General features: G+C 40.3%; 1 protein-coding gene across 2 annotated transcripts in view; it reads right to left on the minus strand.

Annotated features, from left to right (window-relative positions):
- The window catches only part of LOC311259594 (protein kinase C-binding protein NELL1-like), a 282,733-nt gene that overhangs the window by 214,784 nt on the left and 41,058 nt on the right, over nt 1-26,891 (minus strand). For both annotated transcript variants that reach the window (XM_084356830.1, XM_084356829.1), the window contains one exon: nt 14,607-14,777. In XM_084356830.1, coding sequence (XP_084212956.1) covers nt 14,607-14,777 — 171 coding nt within the window. The remainder of the gene's footprint in view (nt 1-14,606; nt 14,778-26,891) is intronic.

Genomic DNA, 26,891 nt, shown 5'->3' on the forward strand with positions numbered 1-26,891 from the left:
AATGAAAGACCTGTCTCCCTTATGGATGAAATATGAGACCGATGAGATTCTTTTTTACAACACATGTTTTTTTCAACATCTTGCCAATACATGATGCAAAAGAAAAAGTAAAACTAACCAAAAAGAACTAGAGCACCCATACTGAAAAAGGCGAGGAAACTATTGCCTGAGCATAATAAGATAGCAGATGTATCAAGTTTAATGGATAAAATGACCCAAATTCCTTTACCCCAAGCTTGGTGCAAAGGATAGGACCGGTTCTGCCTACAGTATGTAGATAAAGATAGAGTCTAATCTGACTTTGTCACCCAATTCCCAAAGGACCTGTACGCCTGCTTCCTCTCTGTCTCAGATATCTGTAATTACTTCACCTCGGCAATGACCTTATCTGTTGATAGACGCTCTTGTCCTTTTCTGATAAGACACCACTACTGTAGCTGCAGATATATTGTAAGAAAAAAAGAACAGGAGATGGAGAGGCCGTTAAGGTGTGTAAGTAGGTTCTGTATGTATGTGTGTGTCCCCTGGCTCTCCTTGGAGCAGGGAGCTCCTCCCATCCTCCTCCTCCTCACTGCCACCTGGGGTATATGCCGGCATGAGGTGGGTTGGCCCCTGCTGAGCTCGATACAGGGTGGCTTCAGTAATGACACACTCCATCACGCCTTACACAAGGCGACAGTGAACCCAAGACACAGGAAGGCTATTGGGGGTGGCGGGGGGGCTAAGAGCCTCAAACCTACTCTTTAAAACAAAGTCAAATACTTGAGCAGCAGGATGATGGAGGCTCAGGCAGGGCTAATGACTGCGATGGTCAACATGATGGTTTGTCTCACAAATCATGACCCAGCCATGCAGATACATTCATCACACACCAAGGTGTTTAAGGCACTGATGCAAACAACCCGGTGTGATGATGATAATGTGCTAATGCAGAGCAGCATATATAAAGACACAAAAGAAAATTGGGGAAACTAATGTGCTCCCTGGTTCATCAACATCACTGTCATGTTTGAGTTTGAATCCGGTTAGGAATCACTATTCCCTGCGTAAGATTTACATCCTTGACACTCACTCAGACAGGGCAGCGAAACATTTAAGCTTGGTTTAAGATGCTCTTCAGTGTTGGGTGCATCTGTTTTTTATTTACAATTGTTTGGCTTTATGTCTGCCAGCAAGCCATTCACCCAGTGGATGCAATGGATGTTTTTGCAAGCCACAGATACAGTATATTGAAACTTTACATTTCTTAAAGTTCAATCTTCTATTTTATGTTTTGACAATGCTGGGTCGATGATGTAGTAAAACCACTTGGTTAGGAAAATATCATGTTTTAGCTACAAACAGGCTTACCTGTTTTGGTAGCCACAAAAACAACTGGATATGTCCTGACTTCTGGTCAACAATATCATTTTTTTTTCATCACAAACATGGCTGGAAATTGTCCCAGAACTCCTTAAAAACATGACATGGTGTCCCACTGACAAATGTTGAAACGCAGTCTTGAACTGTGGTCACTTTCTAAGCAGCCTTCTCGCCTGTAACTCACCATGTGCATGTGTATGTGTATGTGTATGTCTTTATATGAGAGATCAAGTCATAAGCATGTGTAATATGACACATTTATCAGAAATGACAAAACAGAATGGCAGAAACATTAACTGCCAGCAATTTATACTGGTGGCTGCTGCCAGCTAGTTACTGTAAAAAAACTATAGATTTGTTATTTTTCTGGTGGTTTAATTTTGAGAAACTACTAAATCTATCTTTACATATACCTCGCAGAAATAACTATTTCAAATCACAGCAATAACCTTGGTTATCAATACAAATTATCACAGTAGTCGCAGGATAAACAACCCAACACACACTGGCACTGCATGTTCAAAAACATTGTCATTTAATTTAACCCAGTGTTTTGCAGAACAATACAATCGTATTGCGATTGAGTTGATCTGGCCTGTCTCCCCATTTTTCCTTCAAAGGTAAGAGTACAGGGGGGAAAAAAAGTCAGATGGAGAAAATATTTAATAAAAATAAAACATAATGAATGAGTTTGAAAACAAATCTGAGCTGATTAGCACCAGATTCATTCACGTTGTGATTACTAAGCAGTTTACCATTTCACGCCTTAAATCAATTTCAGGTAACAAGTGCACGCTGATGGAAAATGATTGGGGTTAACTGTTGCATCAGTGGAACGGCATGCTTGCAACACTGATTAAAAAATCCCAGTCAGATGGTAGAGGTTTGTGCAGCCTAACTCACATGAGGATCCCATTACAGAAAATCAATTTAAAAAAAAAAAAAAACTTTCCACCACCACTCATTGACATTTAAGAATTTCCTTCATTGGGATGGCTAGGGCAGGAGGAGTAATTACTGAGAGGCCTGTATGAGCTGCTCCAGCCATCCATTGATCTGAATGTGGGTTATTCTGCTGGAGTTGCCTCATTGATTAGAGACCCAAGGGCCACATATAATTTCCTCTGTGCTTTCGATGCGCTCTGTGTCCTGTCCAGCTGTGACAATACAGCCACCCAGTCAAACAAAACACCTCTCCGGTCAGAGAGATACAGACTGTATCTCAAGCGCAATGCTTTTCAAGGACAAGGGCTATCAAGGTATCAAGGTTACAGGCGGCATCATGTGGCATTATTAACCTGATTTCAACTCGTTATCATTCTTTGCACAGCACCCTCCTCTTAGCTGGGGCGTCAATGATCAGGTAATGAAGTAATGAATGCGTGCTGCTCTGCTGAGCATCGCTGGCACTGCCCTTCACAGGAAATTAAAGCGTTACACCTGAATTGCTCATTATGGAGTAACATTTCTAGTTATTCATGCATGGCTCAACTATGACTTACATCTGACCATGCATATCACTACATCTTTAAACACATATATTAAAGACAGATTACGGAGTGGCAAAAACTGAACTCCTCATGTGGAAAAAGACACGAAGAATGACAAAGATTTAAAAACAACTATGAACAATAGACAGAAAGGAACAGTATTATCAGTGACGTTTAGCAATGTTATTAACACTATCATTATTCTGATGTTCCATTCCAGTCTAACAACCGTGTTCCTGTCCTAATGACAGTGTTGCCCAGGCTGTTGAGCTGCTTAGCAGGTAGGAAAGAAAAAGAGAACATACCTTCCAGCTCACTGGCTTCTTTAATGAGCAAAGCAGAATGTCATTTTCTGGCTGCTGGACACAAAAGCAGTGCGAGTCGTATCATTATGAGATCTTTAAGGTGGAGAGCTCTCGATGTCTCCCCTCCTTCATTAGCCAAGTGAGTAATGAAAAAGACAATATTTCATTACCTGTGTCGAACTGTACACGTGACTGTGAAACCAAATGAACGCGAAACAGGTCTGCCATCATCAGCTCTACGAGGCATCACCCAGCATACATAATGTTGGTCTTTATAATACAGAAGCTTCAGATGAGTAGGAACGGATCTAATGGATTTCAGACGACTGTAAGGCTCACTGAGCCATCAGTCTACTCCCTTACACCAGTGCGCACATTAACAGCAAATAGTGAAATGAGAAAAAATGAATGAAAAACATGGGGTGCAGCATGGACAGAAAAAAGAAATGCAAACGATTCCTTACAATGAATGGATTGGATGGAGCAGACAGCAGAAACAGGGAGTCTGAAATTGATCATGGATGAGAGTATTTAATCATAAATGAAACTGTACCCCTCATGTGCCCTTAACCAGATCTTTGTTTTCCTTTACCCAATCTCAACCCCAATTATCAACACACTGCTTTCTTTGCTGACATGTTGCAACAAATGATTACTTTGGGGGGGATGCTATACTTTTCCAAACTTTGCTCTTGTCACAACCCAGTGCTCAGATGACTGATTTGGGCACACAGAACAGAAATGCTCCCTTTCAAGGACGTTTTTCTGCTTGTGTGTTCTGCTCTGTGCATGTGTATCACATGCACATGCCTGGTCCTTATATCCCAGGTTTAAAGAAATTAAACACCATTGGAGCTCCATTTCTCACTATCTATTTCTGTCTTCTTTCTTTTTTTGTTGAGCCGACACAACATCTCCTTGCTCTTAAAATAGGAACTAAAACAGGAGCATTTGAATACAGATTTCAATGTCGATTACCATGGCAACGGGAGAAGCTTTGAAGCACTCGGCTCAGCCCTGAAAAAACATTTTGGGTATTTTGCTTGATAAATGACTTGAAATGACTAAAACCGATATAATTAAGAAAGTAAGTGCTATCAAAGAAATTGTTGTAAATTATTTCTGTTGATAAATCACCTAATCATTTCTGCAGTGCTCAAATACAAGTTTAATCTGCCCTGCTCATGTGCTGAACAGGTAACAAGTCTGCCTTAATCACTGTTCACTTATTATGGAACATTTCACAATATTTTATCAGACTCTGCTTAAACAGCAATCAAAACTGATAGTCAGCTGTTTGTTTGAAGACTTAATTAGGACATCATTCAACACAACCACCATGAGACAGCAAGAGAAAGAGGGAAAGAGGATGAAAGATGCAACAGGGAGAGCTAAAACATTTAAAAGAGAAGCGCATCTTCACACAATATCTGAAGCACAGACAGCTGCAGTATGATTTGTGAAAATGTGTTCAGAGTGACAATGAGCAGCAGTGAGTTTATCTTCTAAAAATAATAATAACACTGACCCTTGGCAATTTATGGCTGATGAAACCAATAACAGTCCCTCTTCCAGCCGCGAAAGCAGCTCATTGCGGCCATAACTACATCTTAAACAGTGATGTCCCTGGATGATTTATGGGCCAAATGAGATGAATAATGAAGATCAGACTACATTGTAAGCAAAGCATCCGGTTAATTCAGGCCACGTAGACTCCTCTTCATTACCATGTCCTCAAGCTGTTGAAGCATCTGCTCCTCTAACTGTGGCTGAACCAAGTATCCACTGGCCTCCATCAGTCATACGACAGGTAATTTCAAACAAGCAATCTGATTGGTTGATGACATTCTGAACTAGTGCTGTTAGTTCCAAACACACAGCTTAGGGGAAACCTTGGGGGGATGACACAACCTGGCACGGTTTATTAGTGCTACTTTCAGATGTCGATAAAATTCAGTGTCATGTTGCTGTTTGGCCCAAAGGGGGCAGGTTTTATTTGCTGTTTTTCTTCAGATACTGTCATTCAGTAGATCCATAGAAAAATGAGGCCACCTCACTATCCAAGATAAAAGTTTTAGACAAAATAACAACATGCCAATTATTTTACTATTGTCAGAGCATTACTTTCTTTAGTGGAACTAAACATGTAAGGTTTGTCCTGAAGGTAGCTTCAGAAGGCCACGGGATCATTAACAGTATAAGGGGAGAAATAAAACTTTAGATGCAATTGAAAATAAATGTACTTTGCAAATTGCAGCGCCACAGGAAAGATCAATAGAATTCATCACCCAGGGTCCGTCAATAAGCGATATAAAAATTAAGAAATTAGACTAAGTGTCCTGTAAGCAGTGAAGCCAAACGTAAGAGCCAAGACGTCTGGGGGTAGTTGGCTGCAAATGTAGCAGATCCAACTTTTACATCGGAGACCTCAGTTTGTGTCCCAAATTGGCTTTGAGCTAAATGTTAATGTCAATATGCTAATATACTTAAAATGACAATGCTAACATGTTGATGTTTGCAAGAATAATATTGACCATTTTCACCACAGTGGTATAGTGTGTAAGCATGCTAACATATGCTAGTTTGCACTGAACACAAAGCACAGCTGAAGCTGGAATGTAACTAGTTTTCAGGTATTTTGGTTGTGAGAACTGGGCAGACAAAAATTTCAGCCTAATGATGTACGGACAGTGAAGGCATCATCAAAGTTGTCAGAATTCATCTTGAGAGGTGCAATAATGTCTGCACCAAGTTTAAGGCCAAATCATTCCACAGTCCATCTGCAAGTAACGTATATTGTATGCTGTCAGCCATTACACAAGAATGGACTGTATGAGGTGTGCACTTGAACAACTGAGGTAACTTGTAATTCAGTTATGACAAAGACCCCAAGCAGTCACATAACTAACCTCCAGCTTTAACTACAGTTCTTCACAAGAATGCAGGAATTAATTTAAACTGAATATTGTGCTACTTTCTACTTTTTATGTTTTAATAATGCATCCGAAATGATGTCCTTGCTAAGTTTCATTTCAATTCCTTCTATACTTGTGGAGACATTTCACTCAAAATCATAAATGCAAACCCATGCTGGCACTCGCTGAAAAGTCTGTTGATCACCTAAGTCAGTAAGGTACATTCTCTTTGAACCATGAAAGTCTGAACTAACTTTTATGGCAACCCATCGAACAGTTCAGTCTGGACGAATATCACTGATCGACCTGCTGACTGACCGACAGACAAGACAAGCCATCCCCATAGCTTAAAAACAACCTTACTACATCGTACATGAAAGCGTGCCAGCTAGCTCACTCACATCGTTGTCTCTGGGGTTGTCAGCATAGTGTGGTAATAACCATTATCACAAGCCCTGTAGTTATTCAGGAGAAATCCAAGCAGAAATATGCTCAGCAGGTATTAAAAATGTGTAAGATTCCTCTCAGGATATTTATTTTTCCCTCTCACGCTTTATAAGACAGCGGCTTCACTTCAGGCGACAGGTTAAATGAAGACTTTCCACCATTAAGGCAGTGATTCAGATAATACCTCACCACATCAATACATCTGTGTCTCAAAATCCTTGACCTTGAAAAAAAAAATCTAAGAAGAAGTCCAACCACCTGTGTAAAGTGAGGCATGACTGACACAAATCCTCCCTGAGCCTCTCAGTTGACACTAAACTGCAAAAAATTGTAAATGAGGTGCGATTGCTATTCAGTTATTCGGTTTATCCTTAAGTAAGGCTTGTCACTGATGAGTCTACAAAGCCTGTTGTTGTGACGCCCACGTTCTCTCAGACACAACACTCCAGCAGAGAGAACACAATAGGAAACACACAAAATAATGTAACCCTAATATTAACATTGCAAGGAGGAGCTGTAGCTTCGGAAACACCAGACAGGAGCAAAAAACAAAGGCCTCTGTCTCTCTGACTCTAACTGGAAAAATATGAAATATTAAAGGATAATTAAAGGTTAATTAGAATTTTGGTGATATTTTCCTAGTTTTTAACATAGACCCAGTGAAGCCAAACTTATTACAGTTTAAAAATGATTGCAAAAATTCCTCAGTAAATCTACGGACCCAATACCTGGTTCAACTCTGGTCCCTCTGGATTTGTTGTGTTTTCCTAATCCTCGCAATTAACCCTTTCTTAGTCCCGCCCATTTTCACTCTGTGCTCTAGTAAGAGTTGAGCATGCTCGGTACAGACAGACTTATATGCGTTATGTGCAACTGCACAAGTTTTGAGATGGTTCATTTTTCATAGCATTTTGTTGATTTCTCTGAGATGCTGGGTAGAAATATTTCTTCTCTACATTTCAAACTCTCTCGACATGATCTTAAGAAATGGTGTCTACAAAACAGATTGTAAAATGTCACCGATGTAAGCAAAACAATTCAGAATTAGCAAAAACAAGACAAAATACAGTGAAGGAAACAAGCCACAGAAAAAAACAAGATCTTTCTCTCTCACATACACGCGAGAATGCATGTTGAACTGAATCTCTGCAGGTTGGCTGAAAAGACCAAGCCAAATTAGCAGAACTGAACTGAGCTGTCCCTTTCTTCATCATCATCACTGTGTTCTAAGATCTTTGTTCTTATATTTCTTCTTGTCCTCTTTCTTCTAATAAATACATTAATTGTACTTTTATCTAAATGTCACCGGAGACAGACAACAAAATGAGGCACAGAGGCACACAGAAGAAGAGAGAGTCTGGCTATCCGCTTTGTGTGTCAGTAATTATGTTACTTTGCTGTGTGTTCGTCTCTGTTGGATGTTACTGTCTCAAAGAATGCAGCTGTGAACTAATCAGGCCAAATGCACCGAGGTCATAACCATAATAAATGGAGATCATTTTTGTCCAGAACAAAAGCTACACAGAAGCTACAGTTAGCCACTGTCAGCTCACAATTCTCAACAATTCATAATGTAACATGGTATCGAAACTACAGATTTTAAGTATTTTTACAGATTCACATACTCCCCAAAAGGATGTTTCCTTTCCATTGATTTGTGATCTTTCCTCTGTCAGGTCAAAATGTCAGCTTTATACACCAGATACAGTATTTAATTAGCACACAACAAAGTTTGCAGCGCACATTGAAAGGGCCTGAGGTGGTGGAAGATACTATTTTGATGACCCTGTGACCCTTCCTCTAGCACCACCCTCAGGAAAAAAGTATCTTCAGAGCTACAGCTGAGTGAAGAAAAATTCTGAGCATGTTGCTCATTCTGTCGTGTATTAGTCTTGGTGTAATACAAATTCCTGTCCACTGATGGAGAGGGAGAGTTCGCAGGCAGAGAACAGAAAAAGGGAAAATGGGGAGAGCAGATCTTGAGAGGGCCTTGCTGTTGTTTTGAGCCTACTTCTGCAGCCTAAAGGATGAAGCCAATGAAGAGAAACCAGTTACTTTCAGCTACAGATTGGCTTTCATACCACAGCTGAAGATCACATGTGCAGCAGAGCCCTGGCTTGACTGGAAGCAGGAAGTGAACAGTGCCGAAAGCAGCAAAGGCCCTCTGGGAAACACCAGCCAGTCTGCACATGAAATGACCTTCCGTGAGCAGGGGACAACCGCATGGCTGTCAGTGACAGGCGGAGCCAATGCCATTACTGCGATTAGCTATTCAGCTCCAAAACAAAGAGCTGACTCTGAGTGTGTGACAAGGGAGTATGTACTGGGTGTCTGCCACTAATTCAATTAGGAAAATTTGGAGATTTGCAATTACATACAACAGTTATGTAAGCATTTGACCTTGTCTAGGCTTCACAGTGGCACCGCTGCAGGTAATATCACGCAAATGTGTGTGTGGGAGAGAAACGACCTACAGAAACTAAGTGTATGCCAATGAAATGCATTTGAACATGAAAGGTGGAGGAAAGTAGAGGACTGGAAAAGTCATTGACTGCACCCTTCTTATCACTCCGCACATCTGGATGCAATAACATTTTGTATTTCAATACATATCATTATTTCTAAACGTCTGAGTCGTTCACTGAAATGCTGCTAAAGTGCTGCTGAAGCAAAACAGAAAATTCATTTTTCACCTGCTCAGATGAGCCACAAAGTTTATTTCCACAGAGTAGCAGGCAGACAGAACAGCAGTTTTTTGTTTTGACGTCAGTGACTTTGACTGTTAGACATTATTTGTAGAAGACTGGAAAAAAACTTTGGGCCCAGTCACACAGCATTTATAACAGCATTTACTTGTGGAGTATATTGTGCTGAGCAAGTTTAGCTTTGATGAAGACTGACACCCAAATGTATGCTGTTGACAAATAGCAAACGGTCTTGACAATGCTGACCTTTGAGGAGAGGGAGGGAGCCAAAGAATTAACAATGAGGGAGAGATCTATCATGTAAGCTGTGACATTTTTCACAGTAAGACAGATCTACTAAATTTGAAGCCTATTCTGTGTAGAGTTTGCATGTTCATATATAAAACATCCTCCTTCACTGGTGGCCCGAAGGTGTTTCTCCACCTTCCGCCCAGCGCTTAATAATGGAGTTAAGACATCAAGGGACTACAAAATCATGTTAAGGAACAATAACAGGGAGTTCAGACTTATAATATAATATATTTGGAGACAGTCATTTATTTAGTACAACTAACGAATCAGGATCATTTATTACGGTGGCAGCGAATAGAGATGTTATGTCTGTGAATAAGCCGAGCTGAGCTGCGCTGATGAGCTTTGAGGCAACCCACATTAATCAATGCACAGAAGAAACATAATTGCCGACAGACTGAATATTGATAAGATGAGAACGAGTTCCACGGCAGTCCAGGAGACCAGGCGATTCTCTGTCAAGTTAGGAAACGATAAGTCGTGTCAAGGGGGTCAAGTAGCCCCTAACACTGGCTCCTGTCGGGGCAATCTTGTTCCATTAATATGACATTTACTTTCAGATCACTAAGGTGGTGATCAGAGCAGAAAACAGAGGAAGAAGCAATTCTGGAGGAGCTTCCTGTCATCCATAGATGGACGACCTCATAAATGTTCCATGGTGAAACAGTGGGGCTGTTTTGTGGCCCTCCAAGTCATCATTGGCTCAACTTATCCGCAATGGGTTGGCAAAGAGGAAGTGTTTTTGTGTCTTTTTGATTGCGACACTCCAAGTGGCAGAAGTTAACCCTCTGAGTTAAACATTCCATGATTGATGATAGATTTTATTTTCTACCCATTGTTAACATAATTATTTCAGCTAGATTTGGGGCCGTAAGTTAAAATATCTGTAACAGCAAACACAGCTAGCAGGTTTCCTTTAGAGTTAAAGAGTTTAGGCTACATATCTCCCCAAGTTCCACTTTCAATTTTGGGACAGCAACTCAGACAGCACTCACAAAGTGGGAAATCATGTACATGGTGGAATAGAGGTACCAGAGGAGTTATGTAGTTGTTAAAAGGACAGGGTGGAAGTTTGTGTTGCGTGACTTTAAGGAAGATGTTTAGCAGAGAATCTATCTTCACAATGTCTGCAGGGAGGAGGTCAGCAGCATGGTGATAACTGAGGAATAACGGTCTAAACCAATAAGACTGCAGATGAAAATTCCTTTGATTTAAATCCAGCCCCATCACCAGTTCATGAGCAAATAAAGTATTTAGTCCTCTATGTTTATTGACAGGCTTTATCCCAGCCGAAGGCAAGGCTGCCTCTCTGCACTTGCCCACATGTCTTTACCTCTGATGTTTTCTGCCAATCGATCTCAGCCAAGGACAGATGAGAAAACTGACACGGGAAAATTTCCATGTACTCTCAAATCACTGATCCACCTTCAGATTAAGTCCAAATCCTAACCCAAGGTAAGAGTCCTTCACTTGACACAGTAACTCGTCTGGTGCGGTCAAACAAAATGACAGGTACAAATTGAAGCTGTTGCCCTGCAGAAAGCCAGAGGATTTGCTTTGTGTAACAAACAGAGTCAAAGACAGAGACAGAGACATCGAGGGCAAGGATATCAGAACCGGTCAAGTCAGTCAAATAAAGGATAATATTGCTGCTTCTTGTTCAACACGAAATGCTCCATTTCTGTGAAATCAGCATTTTTTCTCACTCCAAATAATAATTATGATTGTTCCAATTCATATGTTAATGAATTAGTTGTTTTAAAAATACTGTAGAAGTAGTCATTTTTTTGTCTTCTTTCTGCATACAACTGATGAAAAAATACACATGGTAATCACTCCCACCGTAGGGAGAAAAAGAAAAATATTTGGAAAGATGCCTTAGACTTTAATAATGGAGGGCAATGGAGCACTGATTAGCTATTCTATTTTTCCCCTGACGAGTGCAATCTGTAAAATATAGATGGGGAATAAATGGAAACATTCTATTCATTTAATAATGATGACCATGAAGAGCAACATGGGTCAAAGACATTTCTGAACGGTTCTGAACAGCATTTGAATTCATTACAGGGTCTCGAATGCTTATCTAGAAGCTATTCATAGGAGCAAAAGCAGCTGAATGAAATGCAACATTGGTAAGTGTTGTATTAATTTCCAAAAATGTTCTTCAGTAACCTCAGAAGAATGGACAAGTGTGGCCATGGGACAGGATTGTGAGTAAGTGAGAAAATGTCTTTGTGTAGCGCCTCTCAGAGACATTACAAAGAGCTTTTCAGGGCATTCTATAACATACGGAAAGATATAATAAAATACAATCCGAGCCACGTATAGGCAAAGTTTTTCAGTTGATTAAAAAAATGGTTTCTTTGGAAAGAAGCCTTGTCCTTCTGAGAAATGAATAGCAAACACCAGCTGTAAAAACATTTTGTTCTATCAGACTGTAGCTGCAAATGAAATCGGTGTTTGTGAGCCTATGACTCAAGACACATCAGTTGTCCCTAAATCAGCAGTTTCCTCAGTTATTCTCCATTTTCCAAACATGTTGAACATGCATTACTTTCAGTTAAATAGGTAAATAAAGAGGTCCCAACAACTTTACTTTACTAAACTTTTTCACTTAGCAGAGTTTGACCATGAGCCTGAGGTGCTGCTTTTGACATTGTTGACCATACAATACTACTGGACAGGCTGGAAAACTGAGTTGGGCTCTCAGAAACAGTGGTAAAGTCATATCTTCCGGACTGGAACAATTATGTTGGCAATTATGCGCATGAGCAGACCAACATGGTGTGTGGGGTTCTCCAAGGGTTAGTCCTTGGTCCACTTCTAGTACTTAACACAGCTGCTACTGGGCCACATTATACAAAACAATACATCAACTATCATAATTATGTAGACAGCCATTTTTCTTGCTCTGTCACCAAGGAACAACAGTATTTATTTATTTCCATTTGATTGGATGCTGCTAATCTGCTAATCTCTCAATATTATGGAAGTATTTTGCAACTTCAAAGCACTACGGGTGACAACTTGTGCAAGGCACTTTTTTTTTGTATGTCTCCATTCTTAACTTTTTAAATTCCCTTTAAAAAGTTTTCTATAATTGATTTTTCTCTTTAGATAGATAGATAACTTTATTAATCACTGAAGGGAAATGAGGTCATCAGTTATCTTTATTTTCTATGTGTAGGGCTATCAATTGCCTTTGTGTATGATATATGCAATACAAATAAATTTGCCTTGCATAGCATTGATGTTTCATTGTGTAGTCACATTTGTCAGTTTAATCACATCAATGTATTAGTCACAGTTAATGTGTGACGGAGTCATCAATAAAGCAGAAGCTGATCAAGGCCAGAGAAACTCGACGGAAAGAGTCCACCTCCAAATGTGGTGATAAACTGCACCCTCGCACATTTACAGATACTTAAAACCATTTAATGAGCCTTGAAATCAATAAAGTGCTGTTTAGTGCATAAATCAAATTGCTCTAAATTTCAAGGCTAATAGCTCTGCCAATTTGCTTTGAATGGAGAAATCGTTCCCAACACTAATGAGGAGTGAGATGATCCCATGTGCAGGGGTGTCACTTTATCAATCTTTTTTTTCTTTTGATGTTTTGTTTCCTTGTGCAAAGTCATCATCAGAGCCAAATGCACTTGCTGTCAAAGTAGTGAGAGAGAACATCTAGTGTAAAAAATATATATATATATCAAAAACTGAGGTTGTGGTTAAGAAAAACACACACTTCCAGTGAAAGTTTGTGCATAATCAGTATGCAAATCAAAAAAAGAATCCTGCAACTGCCTTTCTTTGTAACTAATCTAACTCCAGTGCTCACATAAACTATCCTCATTAGTGCCCTCTGGGGAAGTCTGCTTGGTAATCCTGGACATACTCTGCTCTCTGCAGTGTTTATCAGCTGTACAAAAGCATCGAATTACAAGCTTTATCAGCTGAGAATTAAGGATGAAAAACACACACATACTATACTGGAAGTCAGTATCAGATGAAAGTAGATATAGATTGTTTTAATGGGTTTTCATTCCAGCCCTTAAGGCAATCCAAACAAGACATTTAACAGACTTGTTGTATCCTTTGTACACAAACTTACTTTAAACACCAGTCACTAGAGATTTCAAAGGATTTGATGTAGAAGTCACTGTCCGTGTGATGAAAAGTCAAATGATGTGTGGGCAGGCAACAACAGAGTCAGCTTTGCATCAACCTTCAGTTTTATACCACTCAAAGCCACCAACTGATGATAAACGGCACCAAAATCAACGCATTCATTCACACTATCTCTTAATTAACTTGGGTCTCCTCATAGAACTGTAAGTAAGCAAAAATTCTGAGTCCCATTTTGTCCAATTACGTTTTGATCTTTTCTCCCTAATAGTACTCTGATGCTCACTTTTATCTTCACTAGCGTCTCATCTGACAGACAACCGCCGCAGTGATAATTAATCGACAAACCACCAGCCTGATGGGAATAAAAAGGCATTTGGGAAGAATCAATACTACAACGCAATCCTCCCGTGCATCATACAGCTTTTCATCCATGAGAGGTGACAGAGCATTACCTCCACTCAAATTTACACTGCTTGTTCACAGTGGTTCTGTCTAGAGGCAGCATTAAGAAAAGGACAAGTGATGCTATCCTGCTTCTCAGGAGGGAGTGTGAGGGCTGAGAAGGATTGTCACAGCTGAAGTGCATGTTTATAGATCAGCTCTGACTGAGTGCTCCTTTAGAAAAGGCCCTTCACTGCCCAATCGATGAGGCGATTATATCATTGTTACCTTCCACTTCATTATGGAACAGTGTGAGTTGAACACACATCCTCCGCACTATATGAAGATACAAGCTTTCACGTACAATGTGGTGTGCATGTGTGTTAATTTGTCCTTGGTGGTTTCATTGTCAGCGCTGTTAACAGCCTGTCATCCACACTGACACAGTAACAAACAAATATTTACCTTGATAAACACTGACAGCTCATTAAATGCGCCACTTCAAAGGACCACCGTAAATAAATCGGCACAACCACCTGTGACAGAGATATCACGGTGTTTCATGTGTCAGTGTTTTACCTGTTACAGTCCACGTGCAGCAGGAGGTGGGAGGCGCTGATCGTGAGAGCGATCTTGTGCCAGAGGCCGTCAGCGAGTCGGTAGGGGAAGGACTCCGAGCGCGGCTTGCCTTTGAAGCGGTAGTGGTAGCGGATCTCCTCTCTCACGCCGCTGCTCTCCAGCTCAAAGTAACTGCAGTGGAAGAGAAGAGGTCAGAGGTCAAAGAGGCTCAGTGTCTCTGTTCAGAGCGAAGAAATATCTGAATACACAGAAAGTAGTCAGGGTAGAGTGTTATGGATACAAGATGCCAAGCAAGTTATTGAAGTACTGTATTTTTTTTTTAACTTTTTTTCAGAAATAAAAAAACAAATATTTGCATTTTAGGAATATAATCGTCATATTTTTTAGACCAGAATGAGTGAGAAAGTATTTGAAGACATTTAATTGACATTTTGGATTTGGTATATTTGAGTTTTAGACTAAACAAATCTGAATATTTAATTTGGGACTCTGGGAACCTGAAAGTATTTTATGGCATTTTATAGACCAGATTATCAATGAAAAAGACAAAACAAGCCATACAAAGGTGACAAGTAAGATTGTTGTCCCCTTAAATAAATAAAACACACTCTCCAAAAACTTAGTTATGGAAATTCTTTTGGGTGGCTATTTTAAGGCCATTAGTAAACGATTAATTTATGACATAAGCAAATGTCTAAAGCCCCAATAGCCCCTGCTATGGGCTAAAATGTTTGTTGTCCCACAATATCAAAATGTTGGTAAGCTTGAACTTACTGTACCAGGGCTTAAAAAATTATACGTGTCTCCTGGGCCTTTGTCATTGATACCAAGAGTTTTTATCATTTTGTTCACGAAAGTCGTTCAGATTAACATATTTTTCAAAATCTATAGCTATTTATTGTCAGCACCAGCTTGTTATCGACCACTCTGTTGTTTAAGGGCAAATTTTTGTATGTTTGGACCAAACATCGCAAGCGTTATCGCTGGGGAATCACGAATATTGATGCTAAACTTCATGTAAATCTGGGCCACAGTTTCGGACAGACTCACCCAACTTCCTCCTGGGACTTAACTGCTAGCAGAGCAAAAATAGTTACACAAAAAAGTGAGTGATTAAACTATGAAAATTAAAGGTCATTCTGTCTCACAGACAATCTCTCTTTACCTGTGGTTTTATAGAAACCACACTCATGTTAGCAGACTGCAATGCTTTCCTGGTCCATTTTTTATTAAAAAGGCCACTATCATCCTGACCCCTGAATACACACTATGTAATTCCATTACCCAGCTGAGTTAATAATAATGATTGTTCACATGAAAGACAGTGACTTGATCCTTTAAAAAGAATACCGAGTTGTAGGCCCTGTGTAAAAAAAGTTTCTGTCAGTTTGTCTAGACGAACAGAGGAGATAAAGATGTATCTGTCTCAGTTTCCCTCAGTATTCTCATCTTGTGGTGTGACTGCAGGTGTTCGACCTGCAGCTCGTCCCAGCACCATGTGTGCGCTGCTCTCCACCCTCATCAGCCACGCTAAATTAAGAGCCAGCCAGCCACAGACAGCGTCGGCCCGAGAGCCGCAGGCAACCAGTCATGACATTTCAGCTTCCCTGCGGCTGCAAGTGACCCCGGCACTGGAACCCCTGGCCTCTCAGCACACACACATCCACACACACAACATTTACTGTATGTGAGACAGCTCTCCAATAAACCCCAACCGAGCCAAAACCTATCCCATCCCAATATATTCAGGCACAAAAACACAGAGACTCACACATTCACACAGGGATCAAGCCCATTCAATACCAAAGCTCAACAGCTCTCATGCATATTTATGGGAAGGGAGAGTGGACCCACACCAGAGAATATCAATCGAGACTGTGCGGCATGAGATTTATCCATCTTCCTGTTTAGAAAATGAATAAAATAGAGATGAACTCAACACAAACAAAATGGCAAACACATTATGGGATAAAATATCACAACATAATATTCACACTGAACAGGTACACATTAGAATTCACAACCTTCGCCTGCAGCTCAGAGACGTGATGTAATGATGTAAGCAAGACGGTATAGTCTCTGAATAAGATACAAGAGAAGGAGGTGTCTTCAGATATATAACATTGTATTATTAAAGTAACTAGCCAGATCTGTGAATGTAGCTGCAATGGGGCAAGGAGCACAAGCAAATATTTAGACAGGTTGTAAACACGACAACAACAGTTTCACCAGATTATCTACAGCTTGAAATTTGCATGTAAAAATAAGTCTGCCCTCACCGTGCAAACAACAAGGGTAAGCACAGTATGCCAAATATTATTGTTTGTTTTCTCTTCCATATAATTGATGTTTCCCTGACCTGGAGGTTTGTTTAAATCTATTCTGATCTTGTGTTTCCTGCCCTGTCAGACTTCTTTTAACAATGCTGCTGTGTTGTAGTAACACAGCTGTTACTGTACCATGTGAACAAATGCTCTCATTGGTATTTTTACTATATGCAATAGATATCATCTATCTACATATATATTTTTAAATCTCCCCGCAATCAACTCTACATGTTGATTTACAACATACGAAGACTTCATGTGATACAAGCTCACTTTCAGATACTTTACTTGTGAAATATTACACATGAAAACATCACATGTGATTAAAACTAACATCTAACAAGCATTGGACGTTTAACTAGTGACAAATCTTCTTTGACATGAGACATATTGTTTTCTGAACAAAGATAAATTTGAAAATGAGATGGTGGTCTAAAGGTTAGAGAAGCAAGCTTGTGATCGGAGGGTCGCAGGGTTCCCTAGGCAGGTAGGATAAATCTGGGCAGAGAAAGTGAAAGCAGTGCTTGCCCCACCCTTAAAACCACCACTGAGGTGCTATTGAGCAAGGCCCTGAACCTCAACCACTTCAGTGGAGCTGAAGCAGCTTAGACTGTAGATGTACTGGGCAATGTGTAACTGTGTTAATGTGACCAGGGGGTTCCTGAAAAAGAGAGCATTGCCCTCAGTGACCCCTTCCTGAATAAACAAGTCAGTCACTTTAATTTTTGTGGCTAGGTAACGTCGCTAACGAATATCCATCCATCTAAAGGATTAAATATGTGAAAAAGTGCATCTACAAAAATGAATGTTAAACTATTAACATTATATACAAAGCCAACAGTGAAAAGGAAAGCACTGCAAGCAAAAGGATGTGCAGTGAGGTGTGAGGTGAATACACTACATTGTGCAAGTGGAGTCTTGTAGGGTTCAGCTAACTGAGTTCAAACCTTTCCACAGAGCTAATGACGGCACATCAGCCCCCCGCACAGCATGCCGCATTAATACAAAAACAATTATCACACAGTAAATTAACAAGCATCACAGGGAAATGTTTTTCCACAACAGTATTTGCACACATCAAGCAGTGGCTGATGGCTTACTTACATGCGTGTGTGTGTGTGTGTGTGTGTGAGTGAGAGAGAGAGAGAGAGGAGTAAAGTCAGCATGGCTATGGCTGGCCAGTTTGGCTGTCTTTGTACAGCATGTCATCACTCTCAAATTAAATGAATATATCACTCTGTGGCTGCGCCGGGCAGCGACCTGACAGCTCGTCTCCATCATGCTGCAGGAGACAGAGCCATTGATACATGTCAGCTGGAGAAGAATCATTTGCATCAGAACAAGAAGTAAAAGGAGAACAAGAGCTCTCCAGCTTTGCCTCTTCCACTAACAGAAGCCTCCTCAGGGCTTCGAGAGGCTTGGAATCACTGAACGAGCAGAAACACGTTATCCTGATTTGACTCATGAAATAATCATCAAAGGCCTGAACTCTACTTCACAGCTAGCGTTTATTTTATGAAGCATTTAGTGGTCGCTATTGTATCTCCGCATTACAGCATATTTAATTAAAGGGAATAATCTTTTGGCAGGCAATCCATTTGAAATAAATTGTCTAGTCTGACAAACACCAAAAATGACAAATTTGTTTGGGTGCGTCTTTGTACAAAATATAAACAATGAGTCTTATCATCATTCTAAAAGCTTTCTTTTCATTACTGATCCTTTCATAACCAGCATTTTACAAAGTATTTTTTTTTTTACTAATGGCAACTCTGTGGGTCTAACAGACCCCTGATGTGAGCATCCATGCCTTCAAAAACTCCTGTTTGCATATCAAAGAAAGCCAATAATTTTGGCTAGCGGTGGTAGAGAGAGACTTGTTTATGATTATAGTCTGTTTGGATTTGATGTTGGAGCAAAATGGTACTACTGTGCAGGCCATGATTCTCTGAACAAAAATGAATGCATGAATGAAGTCATAGCAATAATGTTTTGTATTTAAGCAGTAGGTTTAATCATAAGTGTACAAATTGATCAGGATGACCTAACATTGTTAATGGCCATCATACAATGGGGACTGAGATATGGAGGGTTGCAAAGGACTCACTGCTTGTTTTCCTCTAAATTTGGACATTGAATGTTGCACTTCTGCGCCGCATTATGAGCCAAACATATCTGATGCATTCAGTTTAGGAATGTGGACTTCAGAGGATAAAGGACTTGTACTGGGGCACAATTTGAGATTTTCTTCTCATTTATGTTAACCATACCACAATCATTTAGAAACGTTTCCTTAGATTTGTCGGGGTCTATGTAATGTTTTTATTCATGTATGTATTTATTTATTTATTTTTGCAAGAATTGACTGTATGACTACGTATTAAGCATGACTTGCATATCCTCTTCCATCACAGACTAAAAACACAACTTTTTAAACTCATCAACTATAATCTCCATAAACAGATATCTGCTGTTTTGTGCCATATCGGAAGCATTCTGGTTTCCATTTGCAGTCAGAATAGTATTGAGCAATCATAATTAAAAGGGGTTTGGTTGCATGCAGATACACAATCTGTGTAGAAAGCAAAAGAGGCGTAATGCATTGGCCGAAATGCAATCTCGGAAGCCATCAGGAACGTTAATTCAGCTTTAAAATTCCCATACCACTATCAACTGAGAAGCTCCATGTGGTAAGACAACAGAATGAGAAGTAACATATTCTGTATATTTATGACTGCAAGTGCTGGGATTTGTCTAGCTAGGTATGTACAGAGACACACTGACATGTTGTCACATAAGGCAACCTCCCACACTGTACGGTACTTATAGACTAGTCAGTAGACTATACATACACCACTCCATAAATATACATTCAGCATGAATTAATCATGTATCTTTAGGCAGTACGGCATGCAGTGTGACTGGATAGGTAGTGGTCAGTGTCTCGTTGCACATCCTTATTCCCTTTCCATTTTTTAGATTTACATCACTGTTCCCTCGAGCAGCGAGGCATTCTTAAATCTAATCAGATCCCTACAAGACCTGTGGTGGGAGTACAAGAGGTTTGTGTTCTTTGTGAAATTAGTTTCACTAAACGTTGTTCACCACATATGATTCTGATTATCCAGAGTGACAGAAACATTATTTCTGGAATGAGATGTAGCTGTCAAATTTGTTTTTGTGTGTACATTTTCTTTGCTGTGAGCAGCAAAAACAGAATGCCATTCACCTCTATCAGATTTGGGTGGAGGCAGAAATCTTAATCTCTATTTGGACATGACTCGTATTACCAGGGGACCTTATGTGATTTAGAAATTACGACGAAAAAAAAGAAAAAGTTTCTAATTTTTCGCTTTATGGCAAAGAGTTAGCTAAGAAGACTGATTCACTCTCATATCTGTGTCTCTATATTGGCACATAACCAGTGTCAGTAATAAGTGTCCAATATGTCAAGTAATGGTGTGACACAAAGGATGAAATGTTATTTCTAAACTTCTAAACAAGCAAGATATAATGTGTTACTTGGATGTCTTTAGCTTGTTGTTTTTTTATTTTTTACGTTCTTACAATCGTTGCGTTTATCTAGGGCAACCAGCTGCTGGCGGTAGCTTCATATGTAACAGCCTGATATTAGAGTAGTGTCATGTTTCTCATCAAACTCTCTGCCAGAAAATGAATGTTTCACAAAATGGATAACTAATCCTTTAAGATGGACTTTAAAATTGTAGGTTTATATTAGAAAATGGCTTTCCTGAAGAAGTCTCATCCTAATACTAATGCCTCTCCTCATTTTTCTTCATTTTCAGTATTATAAATGTGCTGAGACCAGGAGAAGTGGTGTTTCAAACTGCTGAGTAATAAATAAACAGCCACACAGGCAGGGTTACAGGCTGTGTCTCTTGAGATGGAGATTGCAGGCTGTGGAAGGGTCTCAGGAGTGTGGTGACAACTCTGGGAGGAAGCTGTTGAGGTGACAAGTGTGCTTTATCAAAATGCTCTGGCGTCATCTGTAAGAGAAAAGTTTGGGAAATGAATGGCTGCCCCGGAGTGTAGACTTGGCTGTACATCACCCTGTCCTTTTTTCTTCACCCTCAGTGTCATGCAGCTATTTTATGGAGGGCAGCTGACAGCCAATTATCTGCTCAATAGGGAGGTCAACACTCTGGAGCTTGTCTGTGGAATGGTAGAAGGAGGTAAACGAGAAAACTATGATGGAAAACGCACCAATGCTTCAGTTACTGAACTAGAAAATGTAACTGGAATTGTTAGTGAGACAATGTGCTTTATTTTGTCGCATGACTATTCTTTATGGAAGTTAAGCAATAGGTGATCACATGGGAAGGTGCTGGCAGATAGGTATAACTTCTACAACTGAGCCCAGCTTGAGCTAGCCCAGCTATAGAAATCAACGGGATGTGATGAAAAAAGGAGTGTGTTGAGAGTGACATTATTAGCAGCAAAGAGTTGCACATGCAAGGCTCCAACCTGCTCATCAGGAGCAATTTGGGGTTCAGCATCTTTCCCAAGGATAATTTGGCGTGCAGCCAGGGGATCTGGGGATCAAACCACCAACCTTCTGAATAGTGGACAACCCGCTCTACCTCCTGAGCCAAGCTTCTCCCAGAAATCCAATACATGGCTCAGGAATAGCTATGCATGCATGTATAGCCCTGGCATTCCTCATTCCTCTGTCAGGTCAATAAGCTAGCTAACTCACTTAATTAGGAAATAATGCAATGTAAATCAGTAGGTCCTAATCACCATAGTCCAAGATGTAGGTCCCTTTAAAAATCATGAGTGCTTGCTCCAGGAAAACTCCCAGAAGAAACAAAGAAAACATTCTTTAAGAGTAAAGCTAGAAAACTGAGAAATAGTCAGCCATAGCCATCCTCAGGCTGAAAGACTTTTGGGGATTTCTGAATTGTTTGCTGACAGAAAGTTTTTTGTGCTTTTTTTTCCTTTGTGAGGAGGGCAGCTGGGAGGCTGGTGAAGGTCTCTGGGGTCTGAAGACTGTTGGACAGGTGGAGGTGGTCTGGCTGTCTCATGGGCATCAGGGGGATCCTGTCATTCAAACTAACAGCAAACACACTGGAGGTTTTGGGGAAGTGTGGAGCAGGGTAGGTCTAAAATTGCCTTTTTGTTGCTAGTAAACAAGCAGAGCCTTTGTCGTGCTGTTGAGTAATTTATTTTCCTGTCCACTTGATGTCCTTCAGGGTTCCTTCCCTACAGGCTGCTTCAGTAGATGTAAGGCTGCACTACCCGATGATGTGTTTTGTTTTCAAAGGGCAATCTCTCAGAAATGGAGGCAGCAACTGAGAGACCAAATGTTGATATCAAAACTGTGAGCATGTATAAGTGACTTCGACATGTTGTCCAGTTTGATGAGTTCACATCTGTGAACATCTGAATGAACCAGGTTGGCCTGTCGAGATGAATCTACCAATTTTTCCTCAAAATGTTCCCCCCATGGCTGACCAATTACTGACATTTAGCTGCTTTTTATAAGCTCTAATCAATATTTTCATATCAACAACAACTGATTACATGTATCTATTTAGCTTTTAGGTGTGGTTTTACAGCACAAGTACTCTCGTCACCACTATTCCTCACAGCAGAGAGAAAATGTTTTCTGTGGAAACCAAACCAGAACTAAAAGCAGAGTTCATTTTGAAGTTGGTGCCCTAACTGATTGATGTGGATATAGTCAAATGTATGCTAACATGTTAGTCAAAGCAACTTCATAATATGTGACGATCCCTAAAAGACCAAAAGATTATGATGATATGCACGCACCAGCAACTATATGGGAAGGAAAAAACTCAGTAGAACATAACTGAGTAAGTACAACAAAAACTGCACTTTGGTGAGCATATGTTAGTTAGTAGAATTCAGAAGAAGACCGGGGAGCAGAGGAGATCATTGCTAGTCAGTAGTTGATGTATGGCATAATTTTTTGTGGAGCAAATATCGTCAAAGAATAATAGTGCAGTATGGAAACTGGTATTTCTCTGAGGTGAGAGGGCCCAGCTCATCCCTCACCGGTACTCCATGGGGGAGATCAGGAGTTCAGAATGAATCAAAGCCAGCAGGTTTCCTCTCAAATAATCACACACAATTTCCACTTGATGGCAAAAAAGACGAGTTTAATTATAAAATAAGGCCAGTACAGCACCGACCAGTTCCGTTTTTCATTCATCATCAGCCAAGGAACAATGAGGAAACCAAATGGCCGATTGCAATTTTGCCCACTAATGATCATAATACTTCTTAGCAACATGTCACAATAACTGTTTTTCAAGGGTATTATATGGAATACATGTTATAATCAGATGCTATGTGTCAATTCATCAGAATAAAAAAAATCTTTTAACAAGGGCTGATAAAATCCTATTGCGATAGCATAACTTACCAGGATTATATCGATGAAAACCACACTGCAGTAAACTTTTGTAAATGTATAGTAGATTTTCCAAAGCTACTTTGGTTCAACTCATAATAAATAAAAAAAAACAAAAAAACAATGAACTTGGAAGAATGTTGAAAATACAAATAAACCAGAGCGAAGGTAATCTTCAGCAATTTATGAGGGGGGATAAAAGTCAATGTCAGGTGGGTGATGTAAAGGATGGATATGAGCTGATTCTCAGTGAAGTCAGTACAGTGCCAACCTACAGAACTGTAAGGTTAGGGTTCCAGCCACAAGTGCAGCAGTGCTCCAGTTAGCAAGTGAGCAAGGAAGAAATCCCTCAACTTTTTGATTAAACGCGGGTTGTGTCATTGGGGCGGCTGATACAGATGCAGAAGGTACTGTGTCTGTATGAGATGCACTGAGTTTTAAACAAACTCTAATGTAAACCAATCCTAACAATATGAGAAGACCTGATCCACCCGACGTAGTATAATCCCAAGAGGGTTAGAGGTCGGGGCTGTGTGGTTGATCACACAAACAGGATTTTGAAATTAAGCACGTTGCTCTCTGGCACAATGACATGCACCATTATTCTGCATTGGGGCAAATATTTACTGCATTCCACCTCCCTGTGCTCACTCACAAACATTCCCAAAGTTTTGCTACAAAGTCTATTCTAACAACTCACTCTGTGTTTAACTCCGACCACATGTCGACTTCAGCTCAGCAAGCCTCCTTCAAAGAGAGGGACCTGTAGGTGCTTACGAACTGAGGTATGGAGGGAGAGGCAGACCTGTAGAGTGACAAAGGGCTGGCAGATGAACAGAGCAGCTGGAGGAACTAGCTGAGCAGCTTTGGTGTTTAAGTGCTCAGGTGGGAAGAGCAGTGAAGAGACCGGGCTTTGAGTTAGTTCATCACAGAGCTCCTGCTACTTGCTGACAATGAGAGCGTTACTGGGACCCAGAAAAGTGCTGGCTAGGCAGAAATAGGCTCTTTTTGTTCTATTCAGCCTAGTGGAGCAGCAATAAACCTTCTCTCCCATTCCCCAGTGCCGGGCACAAGAAGAAAAACAAAGTTTCCTCTGCTTTTGCAGCGAGTACTGAGAAATACTTGCATTCAAAAGATGCTTTCACTTTGAGGATGAGGAGAGCGGAGGATGAGAGGAGAGAGGAGAGGAGAGAAGGATATTATCATATCGGGAAAGTGGAGCTGGCAGACGAGGTGGGAGGGAAGAGAGGATGGTTTTGATTGTGCTGAAAGAAAGATGAAGAAGTAAAAAGGGAAAAGAGAAGAAATGTATGATTGGATTTGGCCGAGCGATACAGCTAGCTGTCTGTTAGCTGGCTGAATGGGAGGCCTGTGTTATAATAGGAAAGAATGGGCATCAGCCGATGGCTCTAATAGGGCCTTCAGAGAGGATTCAGGGGTTCAGAACAATTCCTCGGTCACAATGGAGCACAGGTCTGCACCAAGCCAGTAAAGGCTCTGTCCATCTTGCCAAATTTAATTACACTCGCAGTGTGGCACTCAGACTCACACAACAGCTTGTCTCAAAATAACTTCAGCCTGCCGCAGCTTGACTGGGCTAGATGTGCATCCCAATATCTTTTTTATGATACACAACAATGCACAGGTCTTGAAAGTTAAATAACTGATGAGAGGATTATTCTGTTATACTTATGAATGAAATAAAAAACACGGTTTGTATTTTATCTGTAAATGTTACGTGAGTCAGCTCAGGAAAGAAAGAAAGCATTTCTTCACCTTTCCCCTATGGTATTTAGTAATGCATATACAGTAGTGTTAGTTTTATACATTGACATTTTGAGATATCAACAAAAGAAACCTCTGCCACTTTGTCAGCAAAGTTTCTCACTACAAACATTATCCAGTTACTCTCCATTATCCATAGATCTCACTGTGACAGGTGTTGTTATCGCTCTGCAAATCCTCCTAAGCAGGAGGTTATGTTTGATGGATGGGTCAACAAACAAGGCCAAAGACAATTGTACACATCCCATTGCCTATACAAACTTTATATTTTGCTGTTTTGATAAATGATTTCTTGCAACAACAAAAAAAACCTAAGCAAATAAAACTAATTTGCATATTGCACACGTACCACTTGAGGTCAGAAATATGCCTCGTTATAATTTGGGTGAACAGATCATACAAAAGTCAACTACGCTTCCCCAACCAATTATTTCTCAGCAATATAAATGTCAGGACGGGCTTAGCAATCAGTATATTTGACAACTGGGTGTGTTTGAGTGTGGCTGAGTGCCTTTAATGCAACATTTACTTTGTCCAAGCTACATACAGTATGCTGCATGGTGCATGTGATTGTGCCTGAGGGAGGAGGAGGACAGAACCTGGCTCCATTTAGCCTCGCTGTTGTTTGGGCCAACACGCTGTGTGGCAATTACGCCTGCAGATAACGTGAGAGAGAAAGAGACCGACAGAGAGATAGAGAGAGGTGAGGGGGCGGAGGGGCTAAAAAGCAACTCTCGGGGTCACCTTGAAAGCACAGCAGCGGACAACACATTTCTCTTCAAGAGTTTATTATACTGTACAGCAGGTACTTATAGACCAATGAGTGCAGAGAAAGAAGTGGTCAGATTATTTACGTAAAAGCAGCGATACCTCAAAGAAAAAAATGAGCCATTATGTGGAAACATCCTGCAATCATTACCGAGGTAAAAGCATGCATCATCAGCAAAGTGTACTATAAAGTACTTATGATACAGAACAGCTCATGTCATTGTTATGATATATGCTACAATGAGTTGGGCTGTAATGCATTACTCAGTAATACATAAGCATCACATTCTCTTCTTATTATAATGATTATTTTTTACTTTTTATTATTGCTTATTGTAATTACTGTCCTTTGGCTGCTGTGACAAAGAAATTTCCCCATTTGTCGGACAAATAAAGGAATTCTGATTCTGATTATTACTTTTCTAAGTAGTGAGTAGGGTAAGGGATTACAATTTCAAAATCAGTAATATTACAGTTACTGTACTGAGCAGTACAGCTTTACTGTGTTGCCAGAAAGTGACTTGTTTTTTGTCCTTGGTAGGCTTTCTTACGATGACGCGGACAAATGGCAAGTCAGGGGAGGTCTCGTCAGCTACTCACCAAAAAGCTGAGGGAGAGAGGTATGTCTTGGTGAGTTTGTTTCAGTCGAACTTACAAAGAAACTGTGGTATTTTGCAAACTTTGTGCAATTCTATATGCTGATATATACTTATTATAGCTAATGCAGCATGCTAAATCTCTTGGCTAATAAAAGGTAAAACTAACCTGAATTCATCTAATCTGACATGTCAGATGGTTTGTTACACAGAACCATCTGGGAAGTATTAACTGTTTGGAAAAGGGGCAGGCACTTCTAAAAAATAGCAATTAGATGAACCATCTGTCAATCGCCGTCTATCACTAACATCAACCGATCAGATCAACGAACCATACTGATTCAGTAGGAGAGCGTTACAAGCAGAGCCACTTGGACAATCAAACTCTTGCTGAGCCTGTTGAGAGGACACT

Source organism: Pagrus pagrus (assembly GCF_965226575.1).
Source record: "Pagrus pagrus genome assembly, chromosome: 1".
Taxonomy (NCBI): Eukaryota; Metazoa; Chordata; class Actinopteri; order Spariformes; family Sparidae; genus Pagrus; species Pagrus pagrus.